The 17,207-nt window shown below is 43.7% G+C and overlaps 1 protein-coding gene across 1 annotated transcript; it reads left to right on the top strand.

The window, feature by feature from the left end:
- Positions 1-1,475: 1,475 nt before the first annotated feature.
- Positions 1,476-17,207, top strand: CD164 (CD164 molecule). The gene is made up of 6 exons (XM_075923117.2): positions 1,476-1,741; positions 6,596-6,667; positions 7,112-7,174; positions 9,566-9,652; positions 10,248-10,328; positions 14,562-17,207. Exons 1-6 carry the CDS (start codon positions 1,672-1,674, stop codon positions 14,723-14,725), a joined length of 537 nt encoding a protein of 178 aa, XP_075779232.2. The 5' UTR covers positions 1,476-1,671; the 3' UTR covers positions 14,726-17,207.

The following is a 17,207-nucleotide window of genomic DNA, read 5'->3' as shown; positions in this document are numbered from 1 at the left end:
AGCAGATGGTTTCAGCAGAAGCTGGCAAATGGATGGCAAGAGTGTGGAAAAATGAAAAAGCGTCCCAGAATCTCAAGCAAAATAATCCACAACAATTAAAATCTCCTTAATACATCTGCAAATAGCAAAAGAATCTTAAGTTTTATTTTACTCTCCTATGTAAAGCACTCTGAACTTGACAGAGGAAAAGTTCTAAGAGCTAACTATAACACTGACTGTTCTGTGGTAGCATTTGGATTCTGGCATTCAGAACCAATAAGATTTCACACTGTAACTTAACTATATAATTATCTTTATTGCTTACTTCTATGGCAACATTGAAATGGACCAGTTAATGAATTTTCTACTTAAAAGAAAAACGACTAGAAAGTTATTTGTTAAAGGGATTTTGTTTCTCTTCAGTAACAAGATATGGCTATTAAGCACATTTTTCCTTTGCAAAACTACATTAATTCCATTAGTAGAAAGTACTCACGGGACTGTCTCACTATGGCTGGCACATTTAAGAGGGAAGTGTTCAGTTCAGCTATCTGTTAATGCCCTCCCACTCCTGATGACTCCTGATAGACGGTACCTCTCCTCTACGAAGATTCAGTTAACAAAGCGTTTCCGGAAAATCATGCCAATCTAGACGCAGCCATAGGGTCATTTCAAGAGGTTTCCTGTCTTAGGTTTCCAAATTTAAAAGGAGTGAATGGTGGGGATGTATTCTGTACATTAGAGTTTTAAAAACATGTATTTGATTGGACTCTCTCGGAAGAAGTCATATCGCTGTCACAGCTCTGAGCCCTGACCTAGGGATGTCAAGTAGCAATTAATTTACTACTCCAGTAGTCAATGGAATTTCTATCAGATAGCAGCAGCAAGCGAGGAGGGGGAAGCAACTAATAGACTAGCCTGTCAACTAGTCCATTCACATCCCTACCCTGACCCTGCTGACCATGTTGCAAGGCTTTCCCCTTTCCACCCGGAGCTGATGGGTCTGCCGGAGCAGCTCCTTGACACAATGCTGCTGGGGGTACATAAAGAGGCTGACAGTGGGGCTGCACAACCAGCCTGGGGGGGGGGGGCTCACTCCCTGCACTGTGGCCAAGAGCCCACACGTCGCTGACACCCGCGCGCCTGGTTAATGGGCTGAACACGGTGCGCGGCGCTAATCGCTGGGTGCAGGTGGCTCGCGCAGCGCCCCAGCGAGCCCCGCCCCCTGCTCCTGCCTCTCTGGCGCTGTGAGCGAGGCGCCCTGGCAGCCCGGCCGCCGGCGCGAGGGGCTGAGGCGCTGCGGCTCTGCCCCGCGTGCAGCCGCGCTCGGCCACGCCCTGTCAGCGCGAGCGGGGGGGAGGGGGGCTTGTACCATTCTCGCCCCAGCTCCCGAAAGGGGGGCGGCGGCGGGGCTAGAACGGCCGTCACGTGATAGGGGGAGGACGGGGCCGGAGCGCCCGAACGCGGTCACGTGCCAGAAGGGCGTGTTCTTCAACCGCCCAGGTGCTTCCACTTCGGGACTGTTCCATGGGAGCACAGGCTGCGGGCGGACTCGCGAGGCGGTTCCATTCGCTTCTGCGTCATAAATTCAGCGCCCCGCCCCGCTTGCCCCAGTGACGTAGCCGGCCGGGAACAGCAGAGCAGCGCGAGCGTGGTCGGGCTCGGAGCCGCCCAGTCAGGCAGACACGCGCCATGGGCCGGACCGCGGGGCTGCTGCTGGCCGCGGCCTGCTGGGCCCTGCTGAGCGGGGCGGCGGGCGCAGGTGAGTTGGGAGCCGGGGCGCGTGGTGGGGGCGCCCCTGCGCGTTCCGTGGCGGGACCGGGCGCTGGGCCGCCGGCTCTGGGCGGGACCGGCTGGCGCCCGGCGCCGCTTGCACCTGGAGCGCCCAGCTGTTCGGAGCGCGGCGGGGGAGGGAGCGGGGCGGTCGCGGAGGCTTGAGCGGCAGCGGCTCCGTGGGACACGCGGCTGCTTGCTCCTGGGCTGCTGGATCCCGCTCCCGAAAGCCCAGCGAGTTGTTGGCGCGAATCGCGGCTGCGTCCCGCGCGCAGGCAGCGCCACTTACCCGCTGGTGAGTAGCCTGGGGCCGGGAGTGAGCCGGGCTTGAGAGCTCGTGTGTAAAGGTACAAAGGCCGTTGGGCGGAAGCAGTGCAACAAAACTGAGACACTAGGCACCGACCCTCTTCTTGGCCGGACAGGAGCTGCTCCGGGCGGAGGGGCACGGGCTGGAGCAGCCCTTTAGCTGCCGTGGGGGAGAGCTGCTCCAGCCTCTAGGGTTAACCAGAACCGTAAGCCTTCTCCGTTAATAGTGAGGGTTACCTGTTAACCTTTTACCTCTTTCCTTCCCAATGGAGGGAATGACTTGCTAAAAGCTCCCACTAATTCAGTGGCATTAGAAACCAGGGCTCACTATTGCTGATCAGATGCTTAAGCCTCTAGATCAGTGGTCACCAACCAGTCGATCAGACTCTTGGTGCCTAATAGGTGATCTTTACTGGTTTGGCCAAGAGGCCTATCAAGTGCTGGCACTTCTGATGCCCCTTCCCCCACTGCTGTGCAACTCCTACCCTTTGCCTTACAGCTGCCTCCCCAATCCTGGCTAGCCTACTGCTTGTTGTGCAGGGAAGGAGAAGAGGGATGCTGATGTCAAGGCGTCCCCACCCTCTATTTGATCTCCACAGAGCTGAGTGAGAGCACAACAGGAATGGTACAGGGCCAGGGCAGGGATGAGTCTGCCTTAGCCCCCACTGCACCACCACCCAAGAGCCATCTGATGTAAACTGTCTAGTTGGAGCCCACATCCTGAAACCCTGCCCCAGTCATGAACTCCCTCCTGCACTCCAAGCTCAGACCTAGCCTCAAGCACCCTCCTAGAGCTTGCACCTAGAAACCCTTCCAGCACCCCAACTGCCTGCCCTAAACTCAACTGTGAGCCCCTCACACTCCAAATCCTTTAATCCAGGACCAGAGCCTGCACTCCAACCCATTGCCCCGCCTGATGAAAGTGAGGGAGGATGAGGAAAGGGAGGATGGAGTTGAGCAGGGGGTGGAGCCTTAAAGGGCACAAAGGAGGCAGGGCAAGGGTATTTGGGTTTAAGGTAGATCTCAGCTTGCACTTAAATTCAAAAAGAGATTTTGTGCTTTAAAAAGGTTGGCGATCACTACCTGAAATCACCATGTTTTAGGCATTTCAATGCAGGTCTGGGCACATCAAATTTAGTGAAATAAAACAATGAGAATTTCAGTGTGCTAACTTAATGTGTTCAGAACATCACTATGCAGTCTCTACTTGCATCTACTATAACAGAAGTCCTGATTTTTATAAACACATGGTAAAAATTAGAGCTGTTATACAATCAAATCTTTAGAAGCTATTTGGAACAAAATGAGACAAGTTATGAGTTAATACAGTAAAACCAATTATGTGAACAATCATGATTTGTTATCTTTGCTAGTAGTTCCCTGTCCTGATATGATTTGCATCATCCCCTTCAGCATAAGGTCAGGTCTATACTAGACCTGGAAGGTTGGCTTAAAGTATGCAACTCAAGCTACTTAAATAACCAATGTACCTTAAGTCAAGCTTGGCACAGTCTTCATAGTGAGGTCAAGCAGAGCAAACTTCTCTTACTCCTTGCAAATGGCAGTACCAGTGCCAAGTGGGTGCACCTTCAAGGTTTGATTTAGCAGGTCCGTACTAGACCTGCTAAATCAAATGCCATAGGATCTAGCTACAGTGCAGAAAGTATAGACATGGCCTAAAAGGGCAGTGTGTGGGACTGCAAGTGAGGAGTTTGATGGAGGAGCAGCTTCCAGTTATCCTCCTTGAAAACTAAAGAGGCTGTCCTAAACTGTTGTAGTGTTATCTACTGCAGCTGTGTCCTGAAAGCAGATCAGAGTTGGCAGCACCTTATGCTAACAGTTTTTGATGTTCAGTTCTATAGTACTGAACTACAAGTTCCTGTTGAGAAACTTGCTCTGCAGAAGCACTGAAAGCAAGAGGCTGTCCTCTGTCTTCATGCAGCCCTGAACGCAACCTTTTAGGTTTGACAAGAGTACTCTTTGATGGCATCTAAAGATCTGACTCCTTGTGACTAAATTATTTTTGTATTACTGTGGAGCCTGAGAATCATGGGCTAGGACCCTGTTTTGATTAGGGGCTGTACAAATAGAACAAAGTCCCTGCCCTAAAGAGAATGCAATCTGCACTGAGAACCTCAACAAAACTGGTGTCAGCTGCTATATCTTGGCTGCAGCTTCTGTCCTGCCATCACCATTGAAGTGCAGTGCCAAGTTGCCTGTGTGGCATTATGGGAAAGTATCTGCAGATGAGTGCTATTCAGATTCTATTTAGGATATGGTCACTAGCAATATATATATATCCATCCACAGAGGAGAACTTGCAAGCTGGGTTTTTAAATCTGTGCCTCTGTAGGAATTGTGGCAATAATTGCTGGATAGCTGGACCAGCTTTCCTGTGGAATGGGATCAGTGTGTCAATCCTATTGAAACTTTCTCTAGGAAGTGGAGAAATACTCAAGACTTCAAGTTTCTCCAAGGGACTGTGCCTGCATGTCTCCCTTTGGGATAAGGGTGCCTCAGTTATGAAAGGGCTGAATTCAAGACCCTAAAACTGTGGTGTCAACCAGTTTTGAAACTAGCTGCGCTCTACCAGCCCAAATAGCCACATGTGGCTATTTGGCTAGCATGTTGGGGGCATGGGAGGCTGCTGCAAGGCAGGCCCTAAACATGGTGGGCCCGCGCTGTCTGGGCAGGAGCTGTCTGGCTCTTACTACACTTAAACTGCAGAGCCATGGCAAAAGTAGCTCCCAGACCGGCACAAGCTGGGACTCCACCTTCCCTCAACTACACAATTAGTTGATAAGCAGGTAGTCAATAAAATTTTAACTCCTAATCTACTTCCAGATGAAGAAGCACTTTGTTGGGGAGGAAATCAAAGCTGGTATTGCATGAATTATGTATCTTAAATCTTAGTATTGCAAAAGATGGGGTTGAGTTAGACAAGCTGACAACTTTCTAGTTACAAAAATAAGTACAGTACCAGGCCCCACATGTTGGGGAAACCCAGTGAGAGTAGATGGCCTCTGTCCTGTAAGCCATTTCTGGCTTTTTCAGTTACTAGTATCTTCCAACTATCTCAAACTACTTGCAACAGACTCATATGAATGAGTGTATATATATTCAGCAGAAAGGAATAATCAGTCTTCATTTTCTGAGTTACTGTTTTGCAGAACTTAGGGACCTTGATATTTGAACCTGAGGGAGATGCATCTTTTACCCATGTACAGCTGTCAGGTCTAGTGCAGTTATTCTGATTAATACTTAAGACTGTTCTCTAAAGCTGTGTTTCTCAAACTGTGGGTCCCCAACCCCCCAGGGGGTTGCAGCAGCTTGGGGGAAGAGGAGGTTGTGGTATCACAAAGTTTGAGAACCCCTGCTCTAAAGCATTTTATAGTACTTGTCCACTCCAGGAGCCAGAATAGAGGTCTAGTGTATGGAAAATTCAACTTTAACAGTTAGCATTTTATCAGCTAATGCGTGTACTATCAAATTGCATGCTGTTGCACAATGAATGCTGAAGAAACCTTTTGCTGCCTTAGCAAAGTCTCTTTGGAGTGCTTGTTGAGAAACTTACTTTGGTATGTGCAGATCTCTTTGGAGATCCAGAGTGAGTCCATACAAAACTAGCTGCTGTTATTATATGGTAAAACAGGAAAACTATTTTCAGTTTGGTCTATTCAGCACTCTTTGGTAAAACTGTAACCCTTAATGCTGGCCTAATTGGTATAAGCCCTCAAGTGACATGTTGCTTTCTCCTGTAAGTATTTAACTGAGTATTTTTCTGGCTGTCTCTTCCTTTAATAAAGGCGTTTACTCTGAGGTTTCAACACATTCCTGTGAAGTCTGGTGGGCAGACTTAGGATATGTCTACACAGCAAAAGTCATGCTTAGTTCATGCCAACTAGGTCAGGCTGAGACTCTGGTGCCTGAGCCTCTGGGACCCTCCCAGCTGCACAGGATCTTTGAGTCAAGAGCCTAGGCATCTTGCACAGCAGAGAAACAGTCCTGAAGCCTCAGTCTCTTGAATGTCAGCTGCCATTGTCCTGCCATGGATTTTTCTTGTCTCTGACATACCCTTGTAAATTTTCTGTTCTCCAATTAAATTTTTAGTATATTCAGAGGCCACTATATATGGTATAATTGGCGCATCTGGTGCATGACATTGGAATAGTAATAGTATTGTTCTGGAGTAAAAGGCATTTGAATCCACTCCAGCCTAATGTTAGTGATGACATCTCAATACTGGGGGTGGGGGAGGAGAGTGACCGCGGGGGGGGGGGGGGGGATGTAAGACAAGACTAGTGTTGTCAATCTGGTTTTCATGCCATGGCTTTCTGTGAATTAAGCTGGGCAACAGCTTATCTGAAAATAGAGATGCTGCTTTCTTGGATTGACTCAGTTCATATGTAAAGCACTTTTGAGGATGATACGGAGATCCTCTAAGTAAAACTAATCTGACTTAAAAATTCTGGAAAACTTTGGAAACATTGATCTTCTGGTGATCATGTGGCCCATAATTGTGTGTGCTTTTTTTCAGCCAGCTGTGAGGCTATCACCACCTGCCATGATTGTGTTAATAGAACAGAATGCAAGTGGATTAATTGCTCAGGTAAAAATTGCAAAAATAACTAGATGTGGGTCTCTGGGTCTGATTTTTTTTCACTAAAAGGGGTGACTAATGATAACACTGCTTTTCACTATTTCTCCAAAACAATCTTAACTTATTCTAACTGTTTGTATCCATTACTGCTTTAGGATACTAATAGAAAAACTGACATAGTTTAACTAATCTTTAAACTGTTAAAAGAGGCAGCTGAATATTATGCCCAAAATATAACTAAAAGCAGAACTTTTAAAGGCCCACTAACCACAGTCTATCTGAAGCACCACAGAAAATCCTTGCTACTAATTGTGCATCAGGCTTTTCAAGACTGATTCCCTACTGGTAAGGAGGCTATGGATGAATATTAAAAAGGACATGCATTCCAACACTGCAGTCCCTTCGAAAACTATCTCCCAGAACTAAGTCTCTTCCTATACTTTTTTTGGGCAGGAGAAACTTTTTCCTGTGGAAACGCAACAGATTCCAACTGTACTGCCACTTCTCAGTGTTCTTGTAAGTATATGGATATTGTTTAGGCCAACTCAATGCAGACTCTTCTAATCTGGCTATTTGAGACAGTCTTCCTATTCTTTCTAGCTTCTGATCCTATTCTTTCTAGCTTCTGATACAATAACTATAAGCATCTACAAACTATCTTGCATAAACAAATCTATATAGTATGTAAGCTTCAAGAGAATTGTCCAGTTAAACTTAGACTTTAAATTTGTAACTGTTTAAGGAAGCATTTTAACCTCTCTCATTGTACATATTGTTGCCTTTAAGCAGCTTACCTTGCTTAAAAATATCCAAGTACATTGGCTACTATTGTAGCTTTTTTCTTGTTGAAAGGATGCATTTCTGCTCAGCTGCTCTCAATTGTATGTTGCCTCTGGGGAAAAATTTAAGTCTTAGCATTTTTTAAAATATATATACACTACTCATTTGACTCTTATCTGGGGTGTTATACTGGCTTCAGCTTTGTTTCATATGGTAGGAACAGTCGGTCTTTAAGGGCTGGCTTTCCAAAACTAGATATGTGCAAAATTGCATATGTAACAGATACTCAATTTAGAAATCCAATTTTGTGTAAATTGTGTGTGCCATACTTGAAAATAGGCTTATTATATCTAAATCACTGTTGGATGGTATCTTTGAATTACTATTCATAACAGGTGCACACTTTCTTGCTGAAGCTGAAAACAGGCAGAAAATAACCCTTCCTTACCCAAATACACACTTAAAGAAACTTTATCTGTTGGCTTGACTAAAATTTTCCCTGTTTCAACTCTTTATAGCTCGATTAGCTCTGCATTGCTATGAGATCTAGGTTTCATTGTACTTTACACAGACTAGTTAAAAGTTTTGACTGTAGAATCTTATGATGTACCTAAAAGGATGTTATGGGAAGAAGAGGGGAAAATGTTCTCATTGATATATAATGCTAGGACAAGTAGCAATGGGCTTAAATTGCAGTAAGGAAAGTTTAGGTTGAACATTAGGAAAAACTTCCTGTGAGGGTGGTGATAAACAGGAATAAATTGCCTAGAGAGTGTGGAATATCAAACACTGAGGAGAGGTATGTTAGAAAAATAAGAACGGCCGTACTGGGTCAGACCAAAGGTCCATCTAGCCCAGTAGCCTGTCTGCTGACAGTGGCCAGCACCAAGTGCCCCAGAAAGGGTGGACCAAAGACAATGATCAAGCAATTTGTCTCCTGTCATCCCTCTCCAGCCTCTGACAAACAGAGGCCAGGTACACCATTTCTATCTCTTGGCTAATAGCCTTTTATGGACCTAACCTCCATGAAATTATCTAGCTTCTCTTTAAACTCTGTTATAGTCTAGCCTTCGCAGCCTCCTCTGGCAAGGAGTTCCACAGGTTGACTACACACTGTTTGAAGAATTTTCTTTTTCAAATATCAGCTAATTGAGTAGTCAATAGAATTTCTAATGTCCCTCTCCCCAGTGTTGGATACCCCACAGTCGGGGGCACTTGCTATTCCACTGTACCTCTGCCTTTGAAATGTATGAGAGCCGTACGTGGGTGGCTCTTGTGTGTTTCAAAGAGGCGTAGCAGTTGGGATGCCTCTGCCTCACCTGCCCCTGAGGAGATGGTGATGAGCGGACTGGCTTTTAAGTTGGCTTCACCTGGCACTGGCTCCTGCTCTTTCTCCCCCACCTCCTGTTCCACCCCTCCCCCACTTGCTACCTCTCTGATAGAGGCAGCAGGGTGAAGGGAAGCAACTAGTTGAGTCATTACTCAACTTCCCAATAAGCATATGCTTATCGGGTAGTCGACTAGTCACTTGCGTCCCTAACTGGAGATTTCTAAGAACAGGTTTAGCTAGATTGCTGGGTCCTGCCATAAGGGTAGAGGACTGGAATTGATGGCCTCTCAAGGTCCCTTCCAGTTCTAGTCTTCTGTGTAGAAGCCAAAAGAACCTTGTACTTCTGATTTCAGGTTTAGTGACTAGCAATTGGAAAAACCTCTTTGTAAACTGATTATTTATCCTGAAGTCCATCACTAAGGCAAATATGGCACCCCAGAATGAATGCAAAGTGCACTCCAGGCCTCACCCCTGGGGCAGCAGGGGGCTCCATGCTGATGCTTCTGAGGCAGCAGTGCAGAGTGGCAGGCAGGAGCTGGTCTGCAAGAGGAGATGGTTTAAAAACCAGCTCCCCATGCAGACTGGCTGCCTACCACCCCACACTGCTGCTTCTGATAGAGGCTGGAAGAGGAGAGAAATGTGAAGTCAACAAGATCAACTTGTAAGCTCAGGCTTATCAGTTATCTACACATTGACATACCTATCTATTTCATTATAGCATTCACAATGGCTCATTTAAGCATTTTACAATCCTTAAATGGGAGTCATCAATCATAAGTTAACTCTATTTTTTACAGCCAATTCTACAGATTCCTCAACTGCTGCTACCACAACTGCTAATGCTACCATAATTAATGCTACCACAGCTGCTTCTGCTACAATAGGTAAATATTTGCTGTAACTAAGTGATAACTGAGCTAAGTAAGGTAACTGTAAGCAAACTTTGGCAGAACCCTTGTTTTTTATAAAAATTGATTACAATAGGATCAGGGCATTCCTTTGAAACTACAAAGGAATTACCAGTGATTGAAGGCATGGGAATATGAAAGGAAGTAAACTTGTTCATCTACTTTCCAGTCAGGAAATGTGGTCCATATTGTTTATTTGTAGGATTAGTGCTCATAATACTATAAGGTTCTACTGTGTAAATGACAGACATCTAGCTAAGGGAATTGTTTCAAATCAGTTATGTTGGTGCTCAATACAAAATAAAAACTTCTAGTGTAAATTAATAATCATTTATAATAGCAGAGCTTTTAAGTTAATATTTCAGATACCATGTGTATTTAAACTAACAGCATGCAGTTTGTAAGTTGACATCTTTGTAAGCTAAGTACCTCTATTCTGTGTATACATAGTCTGCATTTTTAAGGGTAGTTCTTGCTTGAGGAGAACCTATACAAACCAAAGCAATTACAGATATAGAGCTTAGTGATATGTCTGTACACTTGAACTGGGAAGTTTCTCTCTACCAAACAGCGAACATCACCAACACAACTTTACCTGCTGCATCATCTACTGCTTCAAGTACTTCAGTTCTCACAACAATCAGTACACCAGGTAACTTTTTTACTTACAGTATAAGTAACTTTTTTCCAGGGGGTGGGGAGATAATTTAGTAGGTAACAAGTAGTAGTGAAGAATAATAAGTGCAAGAAATCCATGATCTTGCATGCCACAATTAGCTTTATAAAGGTGGAATATCTGTATCTGCAATACTTTCTTGACAGTAACAAAGATCAGTGGGATTTCAAACTAAGTGGATTGGTCATATTAAGCAGTTTGACTGGCTTAATTCCAGTCAGGCAAGTATTTCAGCACAAGAGGAACATGAAGCCCAATGACAGTCAGAATACTTGCATTCATGACAACAATGGGTAAAAATTCTCAGTTTCTCAATTTCTTTAATAGAATGAACCAGCTTGCTTCTCAGGTACTGGTGTACCAATCCATGGACCAGTCATAGTGTTTCTCTATCGTAGGCAACATAGGAGCAAGTTTAAGAGTCTAGATCTTGAAGTCAGTTCAAATATACCACCTCATGAAATACACTTAACAAGGAAAGCTTTTAAAAACCTGTTTGATGGCTACAATATCTGGGGCCATATGCATTGTGATATAAATCCTGTCTTTTTTTAAAAAAACTCAGTGGGGGACTTCAGCTACCCCACACTCACTGAGTACAACACAGATAAAGTTCAAGTGCTTCTTGGAGCAGCCAGTTCTGGAATCCACGAGAGAATTCTTGATTTAGTCCTAAGTGGAGCACACTATCTGGTCCAGAAGGTGAATATGGCTGGACCACATGGAAATAGTGACCATAATATAACTAAACTTAACGTCCCCATGGCAGGAAAAATACCACAGCAGCCTAACATTATAGCATTTAGTAAAGGGAGATCACACATTAGGTTCAGTAAGTAGAAATGAAAAAGTACAGTGCCAAAAGTGAAATTTCAGCAAGTTGAATAGAAACTATTAAACACCATAATAGAAGCTCAACTTAATGTATACTCCAAATTAAAAAAAGTAAACCAAGAAAGTGTTACCATGGCTTACCCAAGTAAAGCAGTGGGAAGGCATTTTAAAAAGTTAGAGCCTAGGGAGGAAAATGGAAAGGCACAAACTAAGTGTGCTAAAAATTAGGAAGGTTAAAAATCAAATTTGACACAGCTAGCCAAAATTCAAAGCACACTTAAGTACTTAACCTCTGGGGCCTCAATGATTGGGGTGCTAGAGGAGCACTCAAGGCTAAGGTCACTGTGGGGAAACTAAATGAATTCATTGCTGTAGTCTTCACTGCTGAGGATGTGAGGGAGATTGGCTCAGGTTTGGATTCTTGTTAGATGACAAATCTGAGGAACTGTCCCAGACAGAGGTCAGTTTTTTGAACAAATTGATTAAAACTAAATAGTAAGTCTCTAGGACCAGATGGCACTTACTATAGAACTGCTAATTGTGGTTTGTAACAATCCTCCATCTAAATCATCTTCTATATCCAATGTGGTGCCTATTTTTTTAATACTCTAGAGGTTCATACTGGCAATTACAGGTTGGTCAGTCTAACTTGAGTACCAAGAAGCTCCTTACTGCAAGTAAACCATGAGATGAGGGAATGTCCTCATGGAGTGGATCCAGTCTAAAAACTCCCCAAAGAGCAGGAATAAATGGCCAGTATTCAGACTGGAGAGGGATAAATAGTGGTGTCTCTATTGGGACCATTCCTATTTAAATGATCTGGAGAAAAGGATAATGCTCATGTGGCAAAACTTGCAGATAAACTGCTCAAGATAGCAAAGTACAAAAGTCTGCAGAGCTTCAAAAGCATTCACGAAACTAGGTGACTAGGCAACACTGATAAATTTTGATAAATGCAAAGTAATGCTGTGACGTAGTGGGGGTACTTGCTGGGCTGTGGTGACCTCTGCTGTCTGGAGCAAGACCCAGCAGGGAAAACCTCACTAGGCAGAGGTAAGGCCAAACTTGTTGAACCAGTGGCCAGACACCCCCCATGGAGAGGAACAAAGGAAGGTGAATGCGGCCCTGGCTGGGGGGCAGGGCTGGAAGGGGGGTAGTTGGTTGGTGGCTGTCTGTGAGCATGGAGGAGACAGCCTAGGGAGAGGAGCTGGAGTTTTAGGGGCCCAGTCTCCCCCATCTCAAGGGGGCCTGAGGCATCCTAGCCCAGTTCCTGTAACCAGATTACATCTGTGCTGCGCTGTGCTGGAGGAGCAATAAACCACCCTCAATTCCACTGGCTGGTACAGTCTGTTTGTGCCATTTCGGGGTGCAGGAGACGGGGAACCCCCAACGCGCCGTCACAAATGCATATTGGAAAACCATCTCAATTGTACATATAATTAGTCTCCATTTTAACTTATCACTTGAGAGCTCTTCAGAGTCACTGTGGATAGTTCTCTGAAAACACTCAGGCTATGTCTACACTGAGTTCTCAGCAAAAAATGCTAATGAGGGACTCATTTACATGAGTCTCAATATCATTTGCATAGTCTGCACCATTTTTGTGCAAAAACAAGCAGTGTGAACTTTTCTTTTTGGGCAAAATACCTTTTCCCGCAAGATCCTTATGTCCCAAAAAGTTTAATCTTGCAGGAAATAAGGTTTTTGCGCAAAAGTCCATACTGCTTGTGTTTGTGCAAAAACGGATTGGCAGGATAATATGCAGATATGACTCATGCAAATGAGTCCATTAGCATATTTTTGCTGAACTTGTACTGTAGCCTTAGCCTCACTGTGTAGCAGCAGGCAAAGCAAACAACGTTAGCAATAGTCCTTTTAAAAAAGGATAGAGAACAAGGCAAAGAATCTTATTGCTTTTATATAAATCCATGGTACATCCACATCTTGAATACTGCATGCAGATGTGGTCACCTTATCTCAAAACATTTTGGTATTTGAAAGGTCAGAAGGCCAGGAGAAGAGCTTGAAGAAATGACTAAGGGGATCTTTAGAGGTCTGTGACTTGTGTGGAAAAAGTGAACAAGGAAAAGTTATGTACTCAAACTAGGGGTCACCAAATGTAATAGGTAGCAGGTTAAAAACCAGGTACTTCACACTATAGTCAACCTGTGGAACTTCTTCCCAGAGGAGGCTGAGATTGCCAAGACTTGAACAGGGCTTAGAAAAGAGAAATTCATGGAGGATAGGTCCACAATGGTTATTGGCCAGAATGAGCAGGGATAGTGTTCCTAGCCTCTGAGAAGCAGAGGATGGATCACTTGATTACAGGATACCAGGCTAGGTGGACCTTTGGTCTGACCACCCAGTATTCTTGTTGCTAGAAGATTTTATTGCTCAGGCACAGATTGAGGCTTTTTAATAAGGTCACTGACTAAATAGGAGCAAAAAATACTGTAGGGTGGGTAAAAGATTGAACCTCTCTAGTCTGGCAATCTTGGCACCTAACTCATGCCAAACCAGAGAATTCTCATATGTGGAAAGTCCGTATTGTCTAGCAGCACTACCAACACTTCCACTGCTTATTGGGCTCTTAAGACATTTAGGGATAAACTAGAGTTAAATAATGGCACCCAATAGAGCCAGGACTGGTGGCTGTAACAAACTTTAAGGGACTATAGGAAACTGGCCACACCCATGGTCCAGCAGGGAGGCTTGGGACTGGCATGTGGGGAACAAGCAGAGACTAAATGGCTCCCCACACTGTTTTCTGTCCCTGGCTGGAGGAACCGCCTCCCAGGGCTGGAGGAACCGCCTCCCAGGGATGCACTTCCTGGAGGCTTCCCCTTTTTACCACCAATGGCCAGAATCCTGCAAATGAGAATAGTGGGAGACCATGTTACACAGTACCTGCAACATGGTGAGCATGCTCTTGCCCCCCTTCTCCTTTGCCAGACACCCTGCCCCCAGCCTGCTTCTGCACTTGCCCATTCAGACCTCACCCCTTCACCTGGTCCTGCAGCCCTGTCCCACACACTTAACCCCTCACTTTCCCCCCACCCCGCAGTGTAGGGGGACCCACAAAATCCATTAGCTCTGGAAACCCAGAAGAGTAAATCTGGCCTGAGGCCTCAAACCTCACTCCTCCCATCTGCCCCTTCCTCCACTGTGGTGCTGGAGCCCCAGGGGAGTGAGGTGTTTCAGTTGAGGGCCATATCAGTGAGGGTGGGGGGTTCTTGGAATTTTTTGCTTCTCACTTGTGAATTAAGAAAGCAAAATCTGTTTAGTATCAAGCCTTTTAGTAAAAATTCCTAGTACAAGAAGGAAAACACCAGATTCTATAACTACTGTAAATGACTTCTGTTTGCTATTTAACAGGTACAACTCCTACAGGAAGTACCCCTAAACCAGCTCCTCACAAGTCTACATTTGATGCTGCAAGTTTCATCGGTGGGATTGTCCTTGTGCTGGGTCTGCAGGCTGTAATCTTTTTCCTGTATAAATTCTGCAGGTCCAAAGATCGAAACTATCATACTCTCTAGAATCTGCCATTTTACAATGGACTAGTAGCCCAACACCTGTAGTTGACTGAACCAAAATGTTTTGTCCCATATGGAACGCCACAGTTCAGAATATTCTTTAAATCTTCAAAAGACTTTTTGAAAGGATGATATTTTTTGCAACGCTATACTTGGCAAGAGATGGTATGAATCTCTCTGGCTCAGAGGTACTGAATATGCTGCATGAGTCCTTGTGATTGTCTTTAGTGGCTGCAGCTGTGGGACTTCTAATCTTCACATGCCAAATGTAGACCTACAATGGTTCTTGTATTCAGTGGTAACACTGTCTTGAGTAGACTCTTATGATTGGAGGCTGATTTAACCAACCTTAAGTGCGGTATCCCTATAACTTTTATCAGACAAATTATCACTGATTTCAGGGAGTAAAGACCATTTGTGCTAGCTTGTGACTCTTATAGCAAATTGCAAGTAAAGTGAATGAAGGCTTGTAGAAACCAGTTTCTTTTCATAAAATATCCTTTGGTGAAAATGTCAAACTCATATTTTTCTACATGAGGATTAAAGATGCCAACCAGCAAATTGCATTATACACTTTAATTTCTTAAAATTGGCCTCTTCAGTAGTTATAATTGGAAGGGTGGTGAGAATTTCCCTTCCATGTAAGGAGAAGTTAAGTTCAGTGCCTTAAATATAGGTTGCAAATACAAATGTTTGTGCCACAGAGTACACTCTTCCAAACTCAACATTCACTGCATCAAAAGCATGACTGACCATTTTCTGACCTCTTGTGCCTGAGGGATTGGGATATTGGACTAATGTGAACTAGGATTTCATTAACACTCAAATTGTTTCTGGCCTGTAAGAAGGCAAGCCTAGGAAGGCTATATATAGCATAAGTTCACATGCCTAACTTGAAAAGGGCACCAACTTATCTGAAAATGTTAAATGTGATTATCTATTGTTAGATGTTCAAGATTATAACAGATGTTTGCTTTGTGCATAGTAAATTTCACTGTTCTCCACTGCCTACACCTTCTCTGTATGAACATTTCATGCAGTTGGCATAGCTCTTGAAGTTTTAACTATCAAAACAACTAGATTTAAAATGGATGGTGTTCCTTATCCCTATTTTGAGGAAATTCTATAGTCTTATGCAGCTACTGACTTGCATGATTAAAGATATTTATCTTTAAACTGGGTGTCTAAACACTGATGGCATGATTACTATGTCAGAGCAACGTGTGGGTTTTCTAGCATGTGAAAAACAATTTTAGTTGCAGTGAACTTTGCTTCCTCATGCTCTAACAGCATTCAGTGTAACAAACTACATAGACAAACTTGATGTATAATTTTGTCAGTGCTGTACCTTCAGGGAATTGCAAGTTAATGCACTCCTGATAAAAGCCAAGTAGTCAGCTCTGTTTTATTAACAATTTGATAACCCAACTTCCAGCAAGTGACATTTGGATGGTGTCTCTTTAGCCTTATTTTAAGTCACTTAGCCTGTCATTCCCATCTCCTGAATTTGCCCAAATGAAGTTATGGAAGAAAAGAACATGATCCATGCACTTATTTGTAATGTGGCAAATAAGACTGTATAAAGTTCACAATTGCCAATAGTATTCCTTAAACATTTAGTATTGTGCCGGATTCTCTCATCTCTCAACACTTTGGTCTTAAACTTGCACCAAAAGGCTACAGGACACTTGGGAAAACAACACAAACTTGTAGTTTAATTACTGTGTAAAACTTTGCTAAAATGCTTACTTAGTCTCTCACTGATCTTGATTTAAGTTAAACTGTGTGCTCATTAAGCATCTGAATTTAAGTGCCTTTATTTTGAAATCAATTTGAGGCCAAAGCTTTGAAGGGGGGGGAGGAGGTAACTTGCCTTACTTAGATTAATCCCTTGGTGTTAGCTATTGCTACTTAAGAAACCCAGGATCTTAGTGCCAGAATGTCAATTTTCAGGAAGCTTGAATTTTGTAACAGTTTTTGCAGAACTATGTTTAGTGTTCATCTAGGAAGACAAGTTTTATGCAGCAACCTATATGCTTGGCTTGCTAAACTTCAGTAACTTGATTTAAAATCATAGCTAGGACTTGGTTTCTCTGGCAACTTAGAATGAGTTGCCAGGCACATGCTTGGGCTACCTCTCAGATGTTTAAAATTGAGTTTCCTTGCAGAATTAAAGTACAAGTTAGTCTTTGCTAGCTACCATGTGACCTATAGCAACAAAACTTTCAGATCCTCTTAGCCTTGTGTTGATGGATGGTAGCTTTCTTAGATTTATTTGCTAGTATGTTGCCCCTTCAATTCAGTTCTTAAACACTGAATTGTAGCTTTTTTCAAACTGTTTATCTGACTTATTCCTGAAGCCAATTTGTACAACTGTATCAAATCTGAATTTTATGAAAATGTTCCTTGCAGACATTGCTGTATCTTTATTTTGTCTTCAGTGAAAGATGCAAAACAAATTGAGAAATAAAATTATTTGAACAAA

This window comes from Pelodiscus sinensis, chromosome 3, assembly GCF_052426305.1.
Source record: "Pelodiscus sinensis isolate ZL-2025 chromosome 3, ASM5242630v1, whole genome shotgun sequence".
NCBI lineage: Eukaryota > Metazoa > Chordata > Testudines > Trionychidae > Pelodiscus > Pelodiscus sinensis.
Note: the sequence above shows the minus strand (reverse complement) of the source record. Positions and strands in the feature narration are given on the sequence as shown.

Bases quoted from the DNA above. Each gene is read 5' to 3' on its own strand.
- CD164 (XM_075923117.2), top strand. From the start codon at position 1,672: ATGGGCCGGACCGCGGGGCTGCTGCTGGCCGCGGCCTGCTGGGCCCTG. The intron at 6,668-7,111 runs GTAAAAATTGCA...TTTTTTGGGCAG, and splicing joins CAAGTGGATTAATTGCTCAG to GAGAAACTTTTTCCTGTGGA. The intron at 7,175-9,565 runs GTAAGTATATGG...TATTTTTTACAG, and splicing joins TGCCACTTCTCAGTGTTCTT to CCAATTCTACAGATTCCTCA.